We start from the raw sequence: 24,731 nt of genomic DNA on the forward strand, positions 1-24,731 counted from the left end.
GATGTTGAGCTCATAATTATTGTCGAGTGAATGAAATGTTAATGTATGTTGAGTGAGCCTAAAATTGGTTGATGTTGAGCTTATAGTTGTGTAAGCACTTAGCATTAACTACAGGGTTTCAAAAGGGTATTTGATTGATTTCAACTCGTTTTTCATCATTTTCAAACCAAGAAAGAGCAAGAAGAGAATGAGGTGATCTATAAATCCATCCAAAAGTTATTGTAGAATATTTGAGCAGTGATTCATTACCATTTTATCAGATCTTAGAAGGTATCTATCAAGTGCCAAGCTATGTTGTTTATATTTTTGTAAACCCTAGTTTCACACAATGGCATCTAGTTCAAAGAATGTAGAGGGTAAGGAGGTTTTGAATGTTCAACTAGCTAGTAATGAGCTTAAGCAACCAATTTTCAAGGCCATTCCTGACATTTCTTACAAACAAGACCCATCTAGTGTGTTATCCATGATACCATTGAATGTTTTAATGGTGCAAGATGTTAGGAAATGTTATAACTATAAAATTGGTAACACTAGAGATATGGAGATTAGGCAAGCATATGGTAGACTCTATGAGAATGGTGTAAGGAGGGAAGAATCTAAAATTGTAGAAAAGAAAGGGTTAACATGAGTCCTAGATTTCCCAAATGTGTTCAAAATAGAATGGATTAGGATAGTATTGAGTAGGATACATGATAGTTCACTATGGTTGGATAATGGACCTATCAGAATAACCAAAAGGATAATCCATAGGGTAGTAGGGTATCCAACCCTAGATCGGCCTAAAACATTGAGGAGTGATTCAAAAGAGGTTATTGAAAAGAATATAGGAGCCATGTGGAACAAGAGAGGAATGACAATTGACACCATTATAGATGTGTTGATAGACTTTTCAATTAGGGTTATTTCACATAAATTTTACCAATCCAACAGATTGAATAGTGTGCCATGTATTACAGTAGATATTGGTTATAAGATTGTTAAGAAAGATCACACATATGATCTTGCAAGGTTACAACTACAACAACTAATGGGGAACCTAGGACCAATAAGAAAGACAAAGAGTGCTCAATATAAATTTGGTCCTATCCTAATATGTATTTTCTTTAATGTTCAAAACACATTTCTCACATTTGGCATAGTTGCATGGAAAACAAACAGGTCAGTAGCAGTGTAGATTAGTGAATTCATTAAATAATTGGATGAGAATTTTGAGTCAATTATGACAAGCGACTTTGAAGGCTTTAACCAGTTTATGAAGAAAAGATTGAGAATTCCAATATCTTTAGTGGAACGACATTATGATGATGTTTGTTTCCTAGTTGATGTTGACTACACTTTTGTTCAAGCAACAAACCCAAGGGTAATATGGTTGAGACCATTAGGGTATGAAATCAATGTAGATGAGGCCTCTATAGCTATTATAGCTTTCCTAGTAGAAGAGATAGACAACAATGCCAAGACATTTGGAAACTATGAAATGGAAAAATCTAAGATTACCATGGAATTGAAGACTGCCTATGTTATCAAGAAGGATAAATTGATGAAGAAACTAAAAGCTAAATTTGGTGAAGGTACCAAGTAGGAAGAAGATGAGGATCAAGAGGATGAAGAGGAAGAAGACATCCAAACACAAGCACCACTTGTACTTACACAAGGAATGGGAGAAGATCAGACAAAGGAGGAGAATGAAGTTGTTGAAGGTTCCAAGGAAGAAGAAGTTGAGGAAGCACCTACTCCCACTGAAAAAAAGAAGAGAAAGGCTAAGGCACAACCTATGACAAGGGCTAAGAAGACTATCAAACCAAGCCAAGCCAAGCCTACAACACCTACTACAAGGGCTAGTGCATGTGTCACTACACAAAAGGAAAAGGAGAAAGCCAAACTAGCAAAGCAAGAAGGAGGAGATCAAAAAAGGCCAAGGAGGAAATACATTGCACAAGCAAAATCTAATGAGGAGAAAATAGAATCATATAAAAATACCCAATTCAAAGTCGTGAGTCACAATCCACTATCAGATCTTGAAAATCTATGTAAAAATGTCAAGAATAGTGCAGATTTATCAGGATTTTCTCATGTTGATTTTGATAATCTTGGTAAAGTAGAGAAGAATCAAGTGGAGGAGGCTATATATGCCAGGATGGAAAATTTTAAGAAATTCCCACTACAAATTGCTAACTCAATGCCTAAAAGCTTATATGAGAGAGTTGAGAAAAAATGGCACTATTGTCTAAATTTTGAAAGACAAATAAGGAAGACTTCACTTGCACAAGTCATGCCTAAACTCAATAAAGCACAAATTGCTAAGGCTATGAAGAAATATGCAGCTAGGTTTGTACATAAATATAGAGCCTTTAGCATACTGCAAAACAATATTGAAGATGTAGTTAAGAAGTCCACACAGATGTGGAAGGTAACAAATGGGATTGCTACAATGAAAGGAGAATAGGAACCTATTGAGGTAAAGGATAATGAAGAAGATGATAACAATGAAGACATAGTCGAGGGAGGAACTAAAATTCATATAGATGATAAGGCAATAGCTAAGGTAGAGTGGCAAGAAGAATAGAGTGTAAAAGATACACAATTTCCTAATCTCAACCCTCAACATGTAATAAGTGTAAATACTGAAACAATTACAGTAAAGGATATTTCTGATCTAACTGCTCAGAACATCAATACCATTATAGAGGAAGATCTCAAAAAGATACTTGATCAATCTACACTATAGAAAAAATTATGTGTTAATCCTATTTTGGTGAGTGTAGATGAACTACAAAAAATAGTGACTAACACAGCAAGGAAAGAGGTGAATACAAAAGAACCACCTACCATCATCCCTCAAGTCAGTATTGTAAAACCTTTGGATAAAGTACCTAAAGCTACATCAAAAAAGGTTGATATAGTTTTAGAAGAATTCAATAGAAACCCAAGCCACTGCTAAAGAATAGAGTCAAATAGGTTAGATAATCTTATCTTCACCTCCAACACACAAGGACAAGCCTAAAGAGACCAAGTTGACACCATAGGTGAAAGAGCAAGTAGCAATTCAAGCCTTGGTAACTTTACCAGAATCTAGCACTCCTTCAAGTCATACTCTTTAGAACCCAAGCATAGATGCAACACTATTGTAGATCTTAGTGCCAAGTCCAAGCTCATGAAAGGATGAAGAAGTGATACAATATGGAGATGTGAGTCTTGATGAAGAGATTTTGTTACCAAAGTATGATTGTGACACATTGACCATAGAGAAGATGGGTATGTTGCAACAAGCCCTAGCTAGAAAGAAGCATTAGAAACTACTAATAAGGGAGCATAGGAAAAAGAAAGAATTATTGGATATCAAGGACATCTTTTTAAATGCATTTTGTCTGCCAACTCTAGATGAGACCAAGCCACTCATTGAACAACTGAAAAACATAGCGGAAAAGGTTAGTGATGTAGATATTAACACAAATGCTAAATTGTTAGAATGGTTTGAGAATAAATTTTAAAGAAAATTAAATAAGAAAATATTAGGTGACATAGCACTCACACAAGTTGCAATGGAAACTAAGGTTGAGGATGTGAAGAAGGTGCTTGAGAACATTTTCTCACTATACACAAAATTATGCAATCCAACACTCTTCACGCAAGAGACTAGAAGTCACATTTTGAGTTTGGAAAGTCAAATTAATTCATCATGTGCAAAATTACCTATGAATCTAACTCAAAGTGAAAAGCACTTTAGAGCTTTGCTAAAAACATAGAGTCAGTTAGCAGCATTGTCTGTAGAAGCCAACATAAGGGAAAAACTGATTAGCATCTAAACAATATTGACCTCACACATGGAAATTTTGCACAAGGAATTAGGCTATGCCAAAATTCTTATAAAGAAAGACCTCAATATTTCAACATTAGATGGCCTAGTCCACCTTGATACTAAGTTAGCCATCCAAATCAAGTCTTTGGATGTAGCATGTGAAAATTGAGATGTAGCTCTCAAGATTATACTAGATGTCCATAAATCTTTTCTAGACAAAAACACTATAAGTGTATAGCCCATTGACATAAGTGTCAAAAAGGGGGAGAGTAAGAAAAAGGGGGAGATATAGATTTTGGGAGAGTAATAGAGAGGAGATAGAGAAGAATGGGGGAGAGTGAGAAAAGGAATAAAGAAAAAGGTAGAATAAGCTAAAGGGGAGCAAGCACAAATAGCATGAAGTCAAAGAGTATCAGTTAAGATATATTTACTTAGTAGGAGTAACAAAATTTTGAATACAAAATAGACCTATCAACTCAAGAGGATTTAATCAAATTTTGAGGTATCTAAGTTGATTAGAAGATTTTGAAATTTTGAAGTTTTGTGCATAAGCCGAATAAGAGATATGTTATGCTTGTAAGGATAAGGATATTATTGCATGACCAAGTGTTTCTTATACTCATGTCAAAGGGGGAGATTGTTGATATCAAATTAATTTTGACTAATGAGTGTCCACATACTTAAGTCATTTACTTAGTTCATCCTGAACAAGTAACACATGCCAAGTAGAACATGTATATGATAGAGCATGTTGAGTCCATAGTGAGTGCCAAGACACTCATGTGTTGAGTCACTCAAGTGCTAAGCAGTCAGTGTATGTTGAGTGATTCAAGAGTCGAGCAAGTAGTACATGTCAAGTGATATAGATGTCAAGTCATAGTATAGAAGACAGTACATGCCGAGCATCAAAGACTTTAGATGTCGAGTGAGACAATTTTGTCATAGTTGTTTTTAATGGCACAAACAACTATGTAAATCATTTTTGAGCTGACATAAAGATTGAATTACGATATTTTGGAGATAAGTATGAATCTTAAGTTGGAATCCCTATGGATTGCATGCAACCAATTTGGTAAAGAGTAGGTTTAAAGTGGAAAAATGGATGAATCATAGTTGTTGATTCATACCTAACCCTGAGTTACCTAAGTCTTCTTAAGGAGGACAAACCCTAAACTTTCAAGAGTGCAGAGAAGGTGTATGAAGGAGTGAATAGATAAGTTTGCATGTGCAAAAAAAAACATTCATGGTGACTAAGAAGTTATGATCTAAGATTGCATTGTAGAATTAATTACAGAAAAATATAGGAAGAGAAGAGAATATAAAAAAGAGACATATGATCAAGAAGGATCAAGAGTACATCAATTTAGAGGTGATCTATCATCAAGAAACCAAGTGCTAATCATAGGATCAATGCTAATACATTATAACAGGTGATTTTAGTCAAAATATATTAACATAATAGTCCTAATAGGTTATATTAAAATCCTCTAACTGGGTGCTTACTTAATTGTGAATTGAAGTCATTTAGCAAGGAACAATTCTAACAAGGTGTTGAAATCATTTAACATGGTGAGGCCTAACAATCTTTGTAAGCCTTTAATAGGGCAGACCTTTCATAGGGTAGATCATGTCTCGTGATCAAAATATTGTAATCTTCATTGGGTACACTTTATTAATGTAGTAGTGAAGATTTGTAAGTGTCATCCCCACCCTAGTTTTACCTTCTCATTAGAGGGTTTCTAGGTAACATATCTAGTGTCATATGTGTGTGAATGCTTATATGTTATCATGATTTAGATGTACTTTTTTACATGGTATTTTAGTTTAATAATTGAATGTATGAGATGGATGTGTGGTGAATTTTTTTATGGGTCAAATTCTAAACTATTAATTCACCACTCCCCCCCCCCCACCTCAGAAGTTTACCTTTCCTATCTTAATTCCAACACAATCTAGAAATAATGCCTTGTTAGAGGATTTACAAATAGTTGTTAAGATAACTCTGTTAAGATATTTTAGTCACTTCTACAATGGTTAGAGAGTAACAATGTGATGACCTAATTTCTTATGCAACTGAATTGCTGATTATAGATCTCAATTCTAGCTTGTATACTTGATCCTCCCTAATTGAATGTATCTTTGTAGCTCCACAAGGATATTCTTCTTATCCTTCTAATTTGCTTCCTCTAAGCATCTTCTATACTTCCATGTACTTCCACACTTCAATCCTCAACTTGACTTTATACTTATACCTTATGCATTGCCAAGTTAGTTTAAGTACATCTTAGAATAATTAATATTCATCTCCTCAGTTGGCTAGAACCAACAAAAAAATCTATTAAGCTTAATATTCCAAAATAAGAAAATCCTTCGTTAGTCGACCTTGTTCAGTAGACTCTAACTCAAAAATGATTCTCTTGTATTAACCAAGTGAACTCATTTAATATTGCATCTTCACAAACTTTCATTGGTAACCAAGTGAGCTTAGTTAACACTAGTTCCATCTAAATTTTCTTCATTAACCGAGTGAGCTCAGTTAACACTCAACTTCTATGAACTTTTCTTTAACACCTGAGTGAACTCGATAGACACTGACTTCTAAAGTTAGAAAACTCTAGAATGCTTGGCTGATATAGGAAACTGACTTCAATGCTCAAGTGAGCTCAACATACACTATCTATCAAAGATGTGGCATTTTGTGTAACATCAAAGACAATACACAATTAACCAATTTTTTTCAACAATCTCCCTTTTTGGCATTGATGGCAACACAACATGTCATAATACAATAAAATTTTAGAGAAAAAAAATAGTAAGGAAAATATCCTTAGTTTCATTCGAATTCTCATCCATGAGAACTCCCTCTATCGGTGTGAACTCCCTCTACTTTAGTTGCTTCCTCTGTCAGCAAGCTTTGTCTTTAACATTTTCTTCTAATAGAAAATTCTCCCTCTTTGATATTAGACCAATTTCATTCTCCCTTTTTGACATCTTCAAGAAAAATTTATGTGATATGACACACACAAACTTCTCCCTCTTTGAAATTTTATGCCAAAGAGCATATTTAGTGAATATTAATGTACCTAATGTATTGATTCATATGCAATCTACCCTTTTTAATACTGCATCAATTGACTTCATCTTCAATATACTCTAGTCGATGCATCACAAAACTTCATTTAGTGATCTTTAGATAGGGAAATGACCCCTAACTTACCTCTTAGATACAAAAATGTATCCTTAGGTAATGGCTTAGTGAATATGGCTACAATTTATTCTTTAGTATTCACATATTCCAATCTTACCTCTTTATCTTGCACCAATTCTCTTAGAAAATGATATTTTATAGCAATGTGTTTGGTCTTGGTATGCATCATTAATTCTTTGATATATTAATTTCACTCGTGTTATCATAGAATATAACTACTAGATCCTTGATCTCTACCTTCATACATGCCAACAGTTGCTTGAACTAAACAACATTGGAGCAATTAACTATTGCTGCCACATACTCTACCTCTATTGTAGATTGAGAAATGCAATTTTGCTTCTTACTTGTCCAAGATACTAGTCTTTTACCAAGAAATAACCTTCCACCACTAGTGCTCTTCTTATCATCAACACTTCCTTCCCAATCAGCATGTGTAAATGCTTTCAAATCTAAATTGCCTCATTTTTTATACCATAATCTATAGTCTTCTGTACCATTCAGATACTTCATGATTCTCTCAATTGCCATCATATGGTTTTCTTTAGGATTTTCTAAGAATCTTGCCACTATACCAATTGCTAATGCAATATCAAGCCATGTGTGCACTACATACTACAATTTTCCAATCATTGATCTGTATGTTGTCTAATCTACCTCCTTGGAATCATCATTTTTGGAAAGCTTATGTCCAATAGACATAGGTGTTCCAACTGGTCTTGAATCTTCCATTCCAAACTTCATTAGTATCTCCTTGATATATTTGGATTGAGTAGTGTAGATACCATATTTTTTCTATTGAATATATAATACAACAAAGAATTTTATCTCTCCAAACATGGACATTTCAAACTCCTTACTCATCTCTTCTAAAAAGGCTTTGCACAAGTCATCATTTCTAGTAAACAATGTGCAATCTACAAAGATTTCTACCAATACAATCTTCTTTTTTGGTCCTTCTTTGATATATAAGCTATTGTTATCATTTGTCCTTTGAAAACCAATCTTCATGAAATAGTTATGAAGTCTTTCATAAAAAGCTATAGAGCTTGCTTGAGACCATACAATGCTTTGTGCAACTTACAAACCATATCCTTTTTGCTAGGATCTACAAAACCTTCAAGTTGATCTATGTAAACTTTCTCTTCAATAATTTCATTCAAGAATGTAGATTTCACATCCATTTGATAAAATTTAGATCTTCTATGTGTAGCATAAGAAAGTAAAGTTATAACACCTTTTAATCTTGCAACAGGAGCAAAAGTTTCACCATAATCAATACCTTCTTCTTGAGAATAACCTTTGCAAACTAACCTTGCTTTGTTCCTTAAAACTTCTCCATCTTCATTCAACTTATTTTTGAAAAACCCACTTTGTGCCAATTACATTTTTATCCTTGGGTCTAAGAATAAGAGTCTAGGCCTTATTCCTCTCTATTTGTTCTATTTCTTCATCCATAGCTTCAATCCAACTTTCATTATCCAAAGCATCTTTCACTAATCTAGGTTCACATTTAGTAAGCAAACATGTACTTGCATGAAGAGCTCACTCATCTTCGTCAAGTATTCATGTTAAATGGATATTCTCACAGGCAGATCTCTAAGGCTATCAACCGAGCCAAGTCCTTTCTTTCTAGGTGTACCCTCAGTCCTCCACCAAACCAGCCTCCCCGGTTTGCCACCCTTCCTTTTGTTGATGGCATCTCTCAAAAGTTGGCCAAGATCTTATCTAAAAAGGGTCTTCATACTGCTTTCAAACCCCTTTTGCAGGTTCGTCATCGAGTTCCTCCCCTTAAGGACACCAAAGACTCTTTCCTCGACTCGGGAGTCTACAAGATTGAGTGCTCTTGTGGGGCCCCTTACATAGGGGAAACAGGCCGTTCTTTTCGTACCAAAATTTGGGAGCATGGTGCAGATATCAGACATGATAGAACCCATAAATCCGCCCTTACTGAGCATTCTTCGGCCACCAAGCATCACATTTGTCTGGAGGCCGCCAAAATTCTTTCCAAGGAGGATAACTTCTTCAAAAGAAAACTTAAGGAAGCTATTGAAATTAACTATCATCCCATCAACCTCAATCGAGATGATGGATGGTCCATCAGCTTGTCTTGGCAACCTCTCCTGGGCTCGCTTAAGACTCAGCATCACCCTTGATGCTTCTCGAGCTTTCCTGCCCCCCCGGGTTTGTCCCCTAGCCTTCCCTTGTCACTCCCCCATTTTGGCCTGTCCGATTTATGGGGGAGCCCCCCGCCCCCCCTCCTTTCGTCTCCAGTCTCTTGGCCCCACCTTGTGGTCTCTGAGCTCCTTCCTCCTCATATTCTCTGTGTTCTTTTCTCAGGTTGCTTCCTGTTGTCTCTCCACTCTTTTTGCATTCTGTCTTAGGCCTCTGTGTCGCTCTAACCCTAGAGCTCTTTCCTGTGCCAGTGGTTTCAGCCTTGGGTCTTCCATCTTGATGTCTTGTTTTTTATTATTTTCCTCTTTTATTCATTCATTTTTTGCTTTTTATCTCTTTGTGCTTGTTTTCTTTAATCTGGGTGGGTTCCAGTGTTGTGTTTGCTTCGCACTCATGGCATATTTACGCAATTTCTTTTAGTAGCACGTTGGGTCTTAGGTTCGATCTATTTATTTAGGTTTTTTGCTCCTGAGTTTTTTATCTTGTGTATAGCTTCTTTATTTTGGTATCAGGGCCTTTCTAATGTTTCTCCTCTTGTTCTTTCTCTTGGGGTTTTAAAATATTTTTTGGCTTGTTCGATTTTTTAGATTTAGTTGTATATAAGTTCTTAATTTTTGCACATGCTTTTATTTATTTATTTTTTGTTCTTTTATTTATTTATGTTAGGGATTGAGCCTTCTTTTTTATTATTATTTATTTAATACTTAATTTTTTAAGTCCTAATCTTTGTATTTTCCACCTCTTATAGTTATTTATTCTTTTTCATAATCGTGTGCTTCCTCCCTTTCTCACGCTGATCCTTAATTTTTTAATTTTTTATTTATCTACTTATTTATTTATTTTTTAATTTTTATTTAGTTATTTACTTTTATCATTTTTTAATGCATATTAAAATTTCCTTTACATCTATGCACATTATCTGCATTTTTTCATATGATTGGTTATTCTGTACCGGTTCTCTTGGTGGTTATGTCTTTATTTTTGGTCCTCTTGGTCTTTGTGCCCTTTCCCCCCCCCCTCTCCTTTTAGGACTGCTTGTGGTGTCCTGGTCTGCTCATTCCATATTTTGATGTTCTCTTGTCCTGATGATGGATCATGTAGTATGATCCGAAACGTTGATGCTAAAAAAACTCACACAATCTAATCCAGAAACATTGCTCACATACTAATGGATTGTGGAAATCTGATTATGTTAATTAAACATGTACTTTTCAATTTATTTCTTGTCATTGTCCCATCTGACTTGTCTCCAATGATCTAATTAGGTGCATGGTTCCTTCTGACATATCTTTCTAACATGGGTACTTTAGATTTATAATTTTTTATATTAACATCTCCATGTTCTTCTATATCAAGCCTAGGTCCCATTGCCTGAGACTTGGGTTCTTTAGACTTGATTTTCTTTGTCTGTAACTTGTAGCCTCTAATTGTGACTCGACTCCTTCAAACTATGACTTAGGTTGTACTAGTTGTAGCTCAGGTGCTTTTGGAGATTTTGGGGACTCAGGAGGTGAGGCCTCCTAACTTCCAATTAGATTTAGCAATGTATTAGGTTCATAGTAAATAAACTTTTTGTAGTCCTCGAGTTCTTTGTTGCTCTCTTCTTCAATCTTTTCTACAAACTCAAAAATTCTCACATGTGCACTTTCTATGATCTTATGAGTGAATAAATTCAAACATTTATATATTTTAGTTCTACTAGAGTATCCTAGGAATATGCCTTCATCACCTTTGACATCAAATTTATCTTTCCTAGTCTCTTTCAGAATATAACATTTTCTACCAAATACTTTCAAGTAACTTACATTAGGTTTGTAGCCATACCATAGTTTATAAGGAGTTTGATTCAAATCTTTCTTCAGTTGTACTTTGTTCAAGATATGCACTGCAGTACTAATTACTTCCTTTGAGTATTTGATTGTAATACTCTTTTTATCATCAAGGTTCTTGCACAATCCATGATGGATCTATTCCTTCTTTCATCGATACCATTTTTCTAAGATGTACTAGGGGTTGATGCTTGTCTTTTAATTCCTCTTTTAGTAAAGAATTCATTAAATTCATTAGAGATGAATTCACACCTCTATTTGATGTCAAATACTTCAGTTTCTTTCCAGTTTTATTTTCTACTCTTGCCAAATACCACTTAAACTTTTGAAAATATTTTTGCTTCTCTTTTAGATATATTTCAGTCATCATTCTAGAATAATCATCAACAAAAATAATAAAATACTTATCTCCACTATAGCGTTCTATTCCAATATTTCCACATAAGTATGTATGAACTAGCTCTGAGACTTCTTCAGAATGATAGTTCTTTCTTTTGAAACTTGTCTTACCCATCTTACCAATTCAAAAAAAAATTCATAGGCCCATACCAGGTTTCCTTAGATTAGGAATACCTCTCACTCTTTTGTTTTTTTTTTTTTTATCTTTATCAGATTATCAAAGTTCACATGACATAACCTTTTATGCCATAACCATCTTTCTTCTAAAACATGAACTTTCACTAAGATCTAAGTAGAATAGATTACCTTTGGTTTGTTTATTGAACCCAACCAGATTTCCTTTTCCATCCAATAGCTTGGCCTTCCCATTTCATGAATTCTATCTTGAATCCAATATTATTCAACTGTGCCACACTCAATAGATTATGCATTAGTCTTTCAACCCAATAAGCATTATTACATCTAAGTTCATTGGTTAGTGAGATACAACCTTTTCCTTTTATGCAACATGGTTCATTATTTTCAAATCTCACATTTCCACCATCATAATGTTCCATATGTTCAAACTTTGTTTTGTCACCAGTCATTTGATGTGAGAAACAACTATCAATAATCCATGTATCATTTTTTATAACATGACAGATAAGTGCCATTTTATCTCCATCATCGGATTCATCTTTTACAATAATATATACTATTTCATCATCTATACTACTATCTGAATCCTTAGCCATAAAACAAGATTTCTTACCTTTGTCCTTGTAGTCTTTGAAGTTCTTGAAATCCTTCTTGATTTTTTACTTGCTATGCTTCTTTTCATCTTTGTCTTCTCTATTTGGACATCTTACAACAATGTGTCCAACTTCTTCACAAGAAAAATAGATTAAAGGGATTTTACTTTTATACTTTCCTTTGCCTTCGGGATACCTTCTTGAAAGAAATGCTTCAATGGCTTCAAGATCACTGTTAGAACTATCTTCCTATTCCCTTTCAGATTGTTTTCTATTTGACCTTTTATCTTTCTTCTTGAGTGATACCTTGGCTTCAAATGTAGACTCAAGGTTTCTATAATTCAGGGTATAATTATCATAGGTATCTAATTCAAATGCAATCAATTTTCCAACTAGAGAATCAAAAGTTATATTGTTATTTTGGATCACAACTCATCTCTTGAATAGAAAACACTTTGATTACATAGATAGGAAGAAGGGTTCTAAGTACCTTTCTTACCACTATTACATCCTCAATTGTTCCTCTAGAGGCTTTGATAGCATTGCCACTAGCTTGGATTCTTTCAACATATTTTACAATGTTTTCATCATCTCTCATCTTCATCTAATAAAATGACCTCTTAAGCTTTCTACCTTGGCTCTTTTCACATTATCATCACCTCCATAGATATCCTTTATTTTGGTCCACATGGCATACTGCACATCCTTTGACCTCATCAAATTCAACATAGTTAAGAGATTATGCTATGTCAATCATCATGATAATATGATTTTTCTTTTTAGAAATCTATTCCACAATCAATGTTCTAGTAGGGAATTTGTAAGAATTTTCTAGAAACTTCAAACCTAAATCTAAGTGCAACTTCATAAGGTCATGTCATGCTTCAAAATTATCTATGTTCAACTTAGGAATCTCTCTTCTATAAGACATCTTGATCTTTAGCTTAGGTCCTTGAAACATTATCTACAAGCACCAAGAAGCTCTGATATCAATTGTTGGAAATATAAGAGTAAGTGAGAGGGGAGGGGTGAATTATTTACCACAAAAATAAATCCCATATCCCTTAGATGTTAGCACAAAATATGAACTTCACTGAAAATATTGATGCTTGGTAAACACATAGGTACTCAGTTAATACTAAAAATCTATTATATATTAGCAAATGCTTAACATGAAAATATTAAGATATAATCTATGATTAATCTTACTTAACTTAGTTGCATACACATAAAAGAAATAGCATGAACACAAGTGACACCAAGATTTAATGTGGAAATCCAACTTAGGAAAAAACCATCAATTATAACTAGTTACTAATTTTCACTCTCTTGAAGGAGCCTTGTTTAGGAGCCAACTCTATTAAAGGTTACAAAACACACTGTTAGGTATGACCCTATTAGAGGATTTAATCACCCTATTAGAAGTGGCCTTGTTAGAGGTCTTTAGACACTTCAATCTAAAAATGCCACCTTGTTAGAGGGTTTACAAATAGTTGTTAAGCCAACTCTGTTAACAGATTTTGATCACTACTACAATGGTTAGAGAGTAACAATGAGATGACCTGATTTTAGTGCAACTAAATTATTAATTACGAATCTCAATTCTAGCCTGTATAATTGATCCTCCTTGATCAAATGTATCTTTGCAGCTCCACAAGGATATTCTGCTTATCCTTCTAATTTGCTTCCTCTAAGAATCTTCTATACTTCCATATACTTCCACACTTAAATCCTCAACTTGACCTTATTCTTATAGCTTATGTATTTCCAAGTTGGCTTGAATACATCTTAGAATGATTAATATTGATCTCCTCAGTCAGCTAGAACCAACAAACAAATATATTAAGCTTAATATGCCAAAATAAGAAAATCCTTTGTTAGCCGACCTTGCTCGGTAGACACTAACTAAAAAATAGTTTTCATGTGTTAATCAAATGAATTTGGTTAACACTACATCTTCACAAACTTTCTTTGGTAACCAAGTGAGCTCAGTTAATTTTGGTTCCATCTAACTTTTCTTTATTAATCGAGTGATCTTGGTTAACACTCAACTTCTATAAACTTCTCTTTAATGCCCGAGTGAACTTGGTAGTCACTGACTTTTAAACTTGGTAAACTCTAGAATTCTTAGCTAATATAGGAAACTAACTTCAATGCCTAAGTGAGCTCAACATACACTATCTGGCAAAGATATGATATTGTGTGTAACATCAATGGCAATACATAGCTAACCAATTATTTTCAAAATATTTCTATAGGGAGAGGATGATAAAATACAAGGATATTGTTAGTTTTGAATAGGAGATGAATAAGGATGATCCATCCTTCAAGGAATTCTATCCTAAGGAAGTCTACTGGTCTAGATTAGAAAAATGTGTAGAGAATTTTGATGAGTTATCAGCACAAGTCCCTAAATCCATAAGAAAGAAACCCTGAGTATTTTTATGAAGATATAGTTGTGGAAGTTACTAATGATGAAGAGGATATACCAAAAATTTTAGAGTGGGTAGAGAAAAGAAAAAAGAAACAAAAGATAGTGGAAGTGCCACCAAAAGCTCAACAAAAAGCCCTACAAATTCTACGAAGGGGAAGTCAATACTTTGATGATATTAGGAGAATATATTTGGTGTCTTAAGCATCTAAAGATGAACAAATGGAAAGCAAGTTATAGTTGTAAGCTCAAATAATTGATGACAAAATCATAGAACCAACTGAGTTCATGAATGATGATAACTTCATCAAGACAGAAGAGTTCAAGAGCTTCCTTCTCAAATTGAAGCAAAATGAGTTGTCTCTATAGATGAAGGTAGGGGATTTAGATGAGGTAGTTGTTGAACTTATTCAGAAGTTGCAAGAATATGACCCTGCCATTGAAACCCTTACTATTAAAGAAGCAAGGGAATTGGTAAGAAGAAGTGGAATGATTGTCTTCCCAAGATGGGATATAAGCTATTCTTTCCTACTTGACCAAATGATAAGACAAGATAAGTTTATCTCATTTGAAGATAAAAATTAGCTCAAAGAGCTAGGAGGCTTTGGATATAACATAGACGCCCAAACAATGCAATATGGAGTTTAGCTCCAGAAGATCAGAAGCCAATACTAATGGAAATCAAAGAATCCCCTAGAGGGAATGTTATCTTTTGAAATGTACATTCCACTTCTAGTGAACAAATTTATGGAATGCATACTTCAATAGCCCTATTGGATAAAAACAAGATGGATACTTTGCAAGCACAGCTAGAAAGAGCTTATGAAAGATACATCAAAACTAGAAGAAGATATGAGGAAGAGATGAAAAAGGTAAGCATTAGGCCATGCAATGGAGATAGATGAGGAAGAGTTGGAATTAGGAAAGAAGAAAGAGATCAAAATAATGAAAAACTTGTTAGTTCACAAAATAAATGCAATAAAATTAGTCTCTCAGAATGTGCATAGTTATCTTGTGTTGGAGGGAGTAGAATATAGATGTTTAGAGGTTGTTACCCCATTGTTTCCACTTTTCACTACTTGGGGGCCATACACACTATATTTTGATAGTTTGGTAACATGTGCTAGCACAAAAGAAGGATCTACCAAAGATAACTATTGTAAACACCAAAAAATTGATAAACAAGGTGAGGGATTTGAAAGGTTTCTTCAATGGCAAGTTGCAGCATATACAGAATAAGATGAAGACAATTGATGCAGGAAAACCCAATTTTGCACCTACAATTTTGGATAGTGATGGAAAGATTAAAGACTGGGTAGAATGGTCATCCTCTTTTGATAATATTCTAGATTTTCCTGGGTTTTTAGCTTATTACAATTACGAAATAAGTGTAACAACATTATATGACATGATAGATGTGCTTTACAAGAGAGAGGCAGAGATGTCAAAAATAACTGCTAAAGTGAAGGCAATAATAGATGCCAAATGGATAAAATGCCTTGATGAGTTAGATGCAATTAGAAATGCCACCTAGCCAAATGTAGATACAAATATTACTATATGGGAAGTCATTGCAGACATCAAATCCCTATCATTTGGTGGCAGTGACTAGTGTAGCATAAAGATGTAGTTAGGATGTAGTTAAAGGAAAAACAAATAAAGATAAAGAAAAGAAAGTGACAAGAATTTGAAGATACTTGTTGATAAGTGCCACTTTCCATTTTGCAACTATATCCAAAGTTTTGATCGAGATACAAAGAATGGTTGAATTTAAATGAATATAAATATCTTTGTATTTTCTCTCCAATAGGGTTTTGACAAGTGTCCTCTCATAATCCTTCCTATAAAAGGATTTCCAAGATCTGGATTTGAGGTCCAAAATCCATGTAATTTTCAATTTTAGGCTATTTTGCATTTAGTCCAATTAGTCTTTGTGTCAAATTTTTTGATGTATTCATTTTGCAAATCTGAGAATACAAGTGAACATTGAATGATAAGTTGTCATGTCTTGAAGTATTCTTGAGTTTATACTAGTATTGTTTGATTTTCAAGGAGAATTAATACAATTTGAATGTTTTTCCATATTTGTTTTCTCTAAATTTAGTCTCCATTTTTATGTGTTGGTTATCTTTGGATTGAATGAGAAAGGTCCATGCAATTTAATGCAACTAGGATAGGTTGTATATCAATGTTTTGTTTCTTTTAATTCAAGAAATTAAGTAAGTGCTTCAACAAATTGATAGGATTTACAGTCATTTAAGAGGGATGTTCATAAGAATGAGGTTTAGGGTTTACTACTTATAATTTGATTGTAAGACAATTAAACAGATCAAAGTTTTGTTAGGTAGACTCTACATACCAATGGATAGGGAACTGATCATCATTTTAGATGTAAACTATTAGAAATCATGTGGTTGAACAAAGAAAAAATATAAATCAAATCAAATTTTACTTTTTTATATGAAGAAATAATTGTTGGTCAGCTCTTATTTGTAGTAACTCTCTATGTGTCATAGTTAGCTGCTATAATCAAGATTTATTTGTAAAGTTAAGAAGAGTTGTGACCATTTATACTATAGGGGATAGATTTTGAAGAGGATAATATTAGTGAGTGAATTGTGAAGAAAATATCAAGCACCCATTCATTTCCATCCCTAAGGTGCACTAGCCTAGGCCTTGCAAAGCCTGAAGTGTAGAGAATCCATGTGATTCTGTTAATGTTGGGTCCAAATTTGAAGAGATTTCAGTTGAATATAGGAAGTAGATAGCCCTTAGAGTAAAATTTGTTCTTTGCATCCTGGTATTAGGTCTTTGTTTCATGGTAGTTTTAGAACACTAACACCTTCATTTTGATCAAATTTTATCTTTTATCACCATAAATGCATTGTATTACAGATAGCTTGGTGACAACCTGTTAACTCACCTTATTAAACAACTTAGTTATTACCTTTATCTTCAAATTAGATCTTTAACTTGATAGAATCTGCCTACATCCATGTTCAGTTAGGTCCCCAAACTTGGTGAAGCTTGGTTAGGACTAACTTTGCTTGACTTCACTCAGTAAAAACAAAGATATTGATACCAACTTAGTGATTCCTAGTGCATCTAAAATTCTTATTTGGATCTTCTTTCTTACTGACTAGAACTAATGTAAGATATTTATTTAAATCATAATTCTGATGATCTCCATGGATAATTAGCTTGAAATAGTTAAATCAACCAATTTATTGACTTAGGTGTAAATGTTCTCATGACTTTGAATTGCATTCTCTAGAGATTTCCTTACCCATTGTTACCTCATTTGTCTTTTGATATTGTCAACCTTTTCTTTCTTTTCATCTTCAATTGTATCTCATTTCATATAGTTCTTGGCTAGATGACCAAGTCCTTTGCATACAAAACATCTCTTTGTAGGGTCTCTCTTCTTCATGTGAGTTCTTATGCAATTTTCTCCAATGTATCCATGCTCACCACACAAGTAACATTTGCACCATGTGTTACAATCCCAACCAAAGATAGCTTTAACAATTTGTTCTATCAGGTTCCATTTCTTGGTTTTGCATTTTGAGGATTTGTGCCCTTGTTTGTTGCATTTAAAAAAAATTCCTTAAAACTTGGTTTTCTTTGTGCATTCACTTTCTTAATGACCTTGTTTGTTAAAACTATAAATTTTCTACTAAATTTTTATTTACCATTGCTACAACACTTGTTTCATGTATGCCCTATCCTTCCACAATGAGTACATGTAGGCCTTTTGTTCTTTTGAGCTCCTTGTTGTGATGATTCACCTTCATCTGTATAGCCTAATCCAAATTTGCCTTTGTGTCTGAATTTTTTCCATATTTTCACACATTTTGACGGACTAAATTTCTTGTTCTCTTTTTAGCTTTCTAACTTCTTCATGTAGAGTAAGATTCTTTTCAATTAGATCTTTAATTGCTACATCAACTTCATCTGAATTTATGTCTTGGAAGATGCCTTCAATTATTTCTTCTATGTGGAGATTTTCATTCATCTATGTTGCTAGTTATTTCCTTCTTTGCAGGGATTTAGAGAGTTGCTCCTTTAGTTTCTTGAATTCATCCATGGCCATCTATAGGTCTAAATTTTCATTTTCAATGACTTTTTCTAATATGTACACTTCCATTGCCTCTGATCTTTTCTCAAGCTACTAAACTTCTGATATGAGAACCAAATGATCTAATACTAATTTTTGGAAATGTAGAGAAGGCTAGGTGACTAAGAGTGAGGGGTGAATCTGGAACCAATAAAACTTAAACTTCAATTCACCAATTAATTCTTCATAAGCTAATATGATATAATTGCATGCACAAAAGAATGAAAGTAATAAAACATTCATAACACTTGACACAATATTTGGTAACCCAAAAACCTTCCAAATAGAAAGTAAAACTAGGGTGGGGATGATACCTACAAGCTTTAGTACTATAGTATAAAGTTGGCCTATTAAGGCTTACAAATGATCACTTCTAATGATCTTCCTTGTTAGGATTAATAAGGAATGTTAGGTCCACCTTGTGAAAGGATTTATACAATACAATGAAGTATGTACTTGGTTAGGAGATTCTGCATAAGACTATTAAGTCACCTTATTAGAGGATTTGACTGATGCACCTATTAGGATGAACCAGTAGTTGATCTCTACTCTACAACTTGGTTTTCTAAATGAGATTCCTTTGATGGAGAAAGATCACCTTAATATGATAGATGAGACTCTCATTTTCCTTATACTACTTGTAACCTTTAAACTCACATGTTCTTCATATTTTATACTCATTTGGATATGACAAGATATTCCTTATTTATACCAATCCAAATAGTTACCTTTTGAAGTCAGCTACAATTCCATATTAAACAATCTTTACTAAGTCAGCTAAGTACTGATGCTCGGGTTCAAAAGTCCTCTTAGGTTATATTTGATACTCAGAACCACGGTGAACTCAGCAAACTCTGGCACTCATTTGACACAAGTGCATGGTCCACATTGATTGCTCAGAGTAGTGGTGAACTCGGTTAACACTAATGACTCGAAAAACATTATAGAGCTTGGTTGACAATGCAACAACTTGGTTAGAATTGAAGCCTAGTGATCACCACTATTCCCTCTCCTTGGTTAACATAGCTAGCTTGCTTGATACTATCTTCTTCTCTTGGTTAGTTAACACTTAATGCTAGCTTGGTTGGCACTATCTACAAGGTTAACTCTGTGGTGCTCGATAACAATGCAATCAACCAAATGACTAAGTGTTTTGGAACTAATTAACAAATAGTCTAGCCATAAGGTCAACATGAATGTGATGATTAATAATAGCATAAATAATAAACCAATAGAATAGTCTGCACTATGATATTACAACAATTCAAATGCTTCATCTCCAGTGAAATTAAACCAACAAGTAGTCATCCATAGAAATTCAATAATAATATCTAGTACTACTTCTAAAAATTCACATAACTATCAACTAGGAATAGACACTAGAAAACACTAGAGTAGAATGTCATCACATAGTTTTGCCCTTAAGTTATGTAGGTATATCCATAAAGAGATCTGACCCCAAGATGAAACTTATGTAGGAACAAGAAATCCCTTCTAGCTTATGAATATTCTCAATCATGCCTTATAATCATGGCATCTTCTTCCACTACCTTCCTCAACCTAATCAAGTACTTGAAGAAAATGTGCAATAGTTTTATCTTTGTCAATACTATTTCCTTGTTTATTTGTTAAATCATCACTTGTTAGAAACTTTCCATAAGTTATCTAGGTCTAGCCACTTGTGGGTCATGCCCCCTATGGAAAGTCACTCTCCCTTAGTTTTTCTAGATGTCCATACTAGATTCACATATAGATAATAAATCATAAGGCATGATAATCTCCCTCTAGTGAAATTAAATCCTTAACCGACCATGATTTTGCATGTCTTGGAAACTTTGTAACACCATGAAAAATTGAAACAATGATTTCACATCATGTCATATAGTGGGAGTAAACTTATTCTATGAAAATGTAACTAGGAAATTTAAACAAAGTCATAGTAAGTTAAAGATAAAAATGGGGAATTAAGAACATATCCCCAAAAGAAACTGAATTCACCATAGAGGAGTTACATTCATGTAAACTTATATGCAAACCTGCTAGGATGACCAATTCCTAACATTTCCTTTATCAACATCCACCTAGAAATGCATTTAAATTTCATGGTGCTATCTCAAAATAATAAACATCAACTACCAATTCTACATTATTTAAATCATTTCATCAACCCATTATTACCAATTATATATGTTTGTATGTATCTAACTCATCAAAGTATACCATCTTTAAACTTCATGGCATTTCCTAATTACTTCATTCCAAATCCATTAAGTGTGGCTTATTTATTAGCTACAACTTGGACATACCATTTAGACCTACATGGATCTTTGCAGCTTTAGATTTCACCATTAATGAGGAGTTATAGTTATTATCATACCCAAAAAAATTGAACAAGACATACATACATACTATTCAACTTTAATTTTGAAACACTTTAAGAAATTATATCAAATCATTAATAGATTATTTTGCTACAATTTTTTTTAATTATTTTTTCTTTTAACCATATTCAAGAAAATATTTAAACTAAAATATATTCATAATATTGCAAACTTTTTTTTTCAAATATTACAATAATAATTGGATCCTTACAACAACTCAAATATTGCATAAATGAAGATCTACAACTAATCTTATAAAATACATAACATTTATAAATGTTCATAATAAATCATCTTGAAATCTCCAATAGAAATTTTAAAATCTTCCAAGCTTTTCTTCAACACATATTCCATTAGAAACCCATAGAAAACAACACGGAAAACCATGGAGAGCTCACCTCCCACCCTAGGTCTCTATAAGAGCACCCATCGATCTTGGAGAACCAAGACTAACCAGGTAATAATCAAGCACAAACACATAAATCAACAATACAAGATACAACATTTAACACCCTTTTTGAGCTTACACAGTAGGTTACCAAAGAAATCAATAGAATGGGTGAAGGTACACCTAAAACCCTGAGGAGAAGCCAAATACAGAAAAACCAAATTTTCCTTCACAAGGAATACCAATAAATACCAACTCTCACAAAAATTATCCCCTTATCACCCCCAAAGTTCATAACAATGTACTGCAACATGCAACCCATACTACATGTTTATCCTTCTTCCTTCTAGGGAAGAGACTCTTCACTCAGGGGATAGGCCCAACTAACCCCTTCACTTGAAGGCCACTTCTTCCCTCCCAAGGTTGAGTGATGTCCTTTCACACCCATAACATCATACTCTCAAAACCAAAGTAAAAATAAGGCAAAAGAAACTCATTCACACCCAGCAATACAACAAGGATAGTGAACAACACACATATGCATCTCTAGCAAAGTTTACACATCTTTTATCCAGAAAAATAATACAACACATAATTTCTAAAACATGCTAAAAGATCCAACCTTTCTCCGAGCTATGGCAAATGAACCAATTTGAGAAGAGCTCTCTATCCTTCCTTGATCAAGACTCCAAAATAGAAAAATATCTAAAACTAGAGAGTTGGTGAATGAATGCCTATTTTCAAAATCCCCTTTAATAAAAAACTCAACTCCTTTTTCTCCATCATGAAATAGAAAAAACTCTTCAACTCCACCTAAGTCTCCCTATTTGATTGGAGCTCCAACTCACTTAAGATAAGGTGAGAAATTGGGTAAGATTTCTTCCATTTTCACAATACTTGAAAAATGAGATTTTAAGAGGGCTAGAAAAGTGATTTGAACTAAAGTCAAAATTAAAGCCCTAACATATAGTAATAACATGTAGGTAACTTAATTTTACCGAGAGAACACCATAGGACTCTAATAAAGCCCTCTAAAGTCATCTTAAACTTGAAATCCGAATTTAATTTAATTAAAACCTTCATATGATAATTTTATGCAAGGGGATATAACTTAAACATTTCTAATTGGTTAGAAATAAGGTTGTATGTCTTTTGCCAATATCTAAATCTGACTTGCCACTTATACACTGTTAACTTCATAATGGTTTTTGACACTTGAGTGCCAAAACACTTAACTACTTTCTATATTGAAGCCGAGTACACCATGTATGCCGAGCCACAACAAACACCGAGTTAGGAAAGACTTCAGGTGCCGAGTGATCTTCATGTGCCGAGTAGTTTTCCGATGCCGAGTGAAGATTAGATGCCGAGTGAAGAACAAATGCCGAGTGACTTTAAGTACCGAGTAGAATAAAGATGTCGAGTGATATTATAGTGCTGAGTCATAGATGATGTCGAGTATTATAGAAATGAAACAAGTGCCGAGTAAGCCAGTTTTGTTTAGATGCCGAGTTATCCAGGAAACAACATGTGTTGAGCGTCAGCAATGCTTCAGGAGCCGAGTAACCCAGAATATCAGCATAAGAGTTTGTAATTGCACAAACTATGATGCAAACATTTTTTGTAGCCAACATAATGTAATTCACGAAGGATTAAATGATAAGATCAAATCGTTTATCTTTCCTATGCAATCTACATGTAGCCAATAAGAAAAATGATGAGGCATGCAACCAATGGAAGAAGTGCAAAACAATAAGTAGAAAATAGAGATTGAATATGGATCGTAGATCCATACCTAACCCTAAATCCTCAAATGTCTTTATAAGGAAGATGAAATTTTATTGTAAAATATATGAGTGGATATACAAGGGTGTATGAGGAAATCTACTTTCAGAACAAGGGTTATCAGATCACCAAGGATCAAGATTAGAGAAAGAAGACCAAGTACCTGTATTCATCAATCAAGGATTGTAATCTATCAGGTTCATTGTACCTAATACTTTCTAGCAATTGTATTAGAATGAAAATCCTATGGTGATAGGTTGGCTTAACAGCTATTTCATAGATCCTTTAAATAGGTGATTAAATCCTTTAATAGGGTGACACTTCATGTAAAGTGTTTGCAAATCCTCTAACTAGGTCACTATTAATACAGTGTAAAGCCTTTAACAGGGCAGACCATCAGAAGTGGTTGAACAATATTGTTGCAATAATTTTTGTGGGTATCATCCCCACCCCAGTTTTACCTTCTTATTCCTAGAGGGTTTCTGGGTTACCAAATTCTAGTTTTATGTGTTGTTGATGCATGTCTTAATTTCATGTTTACTTGATGTATTTACATGCATGCAATTTACTTTCAGTTAAAAGTTTTATTGGTTAAAGTGTGATACTTCTGATTCACACCCCCCCCCCCCCTCTCATAAGTATTATTCCTATGTGAATATTCCAACAATTGGTATCAGAGCTTACAGGTTCTCACAAGGAAAATTTTGACAACTTGGAGAAAAAGATCTAAAGGTGGAAGTTTTCAAACTTGGAAAGATCATTGAAAACCAGGTGATTGATGTGCATCTCGCTCTACAAAAAGTAGAGGAAGCAAGAGTGGAATTAAGAAAATCCTTAAAGAGAAGAAAGGAGATAGCCATAGCTAAAAATGATATACACTACAAAGAGGTTGATACCACACAAGTGTTGGCCAATGGAGATACTAAAGAATTTGATGCAGCAATAGCACAACTGATGGAGAAAAACAAAGTTCAAGCAGAGGAGATAAGATCTCTCAAGATGGAACATGAATCACAGGCTATAATATTATGTGAAATCACTGAACAAAAGAAAAGAGCGGTTGAGGATAAAGCCATGATGGAAAATGACAAAAGAAATCTTGCAAACAAATTTGAAGAAAAATGTACTGAATTGACAAGGATCTCAAACATGCAGATGGATACACTTGCCCAAATGATGAACCTTCATCATGAACTCGATGTGAAAGATATTGAGATCTCTACTTTGAAGATGCAGAATGAATTGAACAGAGAAAAAGAGGTAGCAGAGAATCTCAACAAGTCAAGTGAAGCCATCAAGTATTTTGAACAATTGATGAAAATCCCAAGATCCACCCATGATATATCAGGACTTGGATACAATAGCACTAAAGTTGGAGAATCATCAAAGAGTGTTGAACAAAGAAGTGACAAAGGTAAGAATTCAAAACCCACTTTTCATTACTGTAATAAGAAGGGGCATACTGCTAATGTTTGCAGGAGTAGAAGA

General features: G+C 33.9%; 1 protein-coding gene across 1 annotated transcript; it reads left to right on the forward strand.

The window, feature by feature from the left end:
• The first annotated feature begins 8,533 nt into the window (after positions 1–8,533).
• LOC149574787 (uncharacterized) lies at positions 8,534–9,163 on the forward strand. Its single transcript, XM_089815965.1, has one exon. The coding sequence runs from the start codon at positions 8,534–8,536 to the stop codon at positions 9,161–9,163; it is 630 nt and encodes a 209-aa protein (XP_089672091.1).
• Positions 9,164–24,731: the final 15,568 nt, after the last annotated feature.

The sequence above is a fragment of the Cupressus sempervirens genome, chromosome 2 (assembly GCF_028749045.1).
Source record: "Cupressus sempervirens isolate cs-2001-9-10 chromosome 2, ASM2874904v1, whole genome shotgun sequence".
NCBI classification, from domain to species: Eukaryota; Viridiplantae; Streptophyta; class Pinopsida; order Cupressales; family Cupressaceae; genus Cupressus; species Cupressus sempervirens.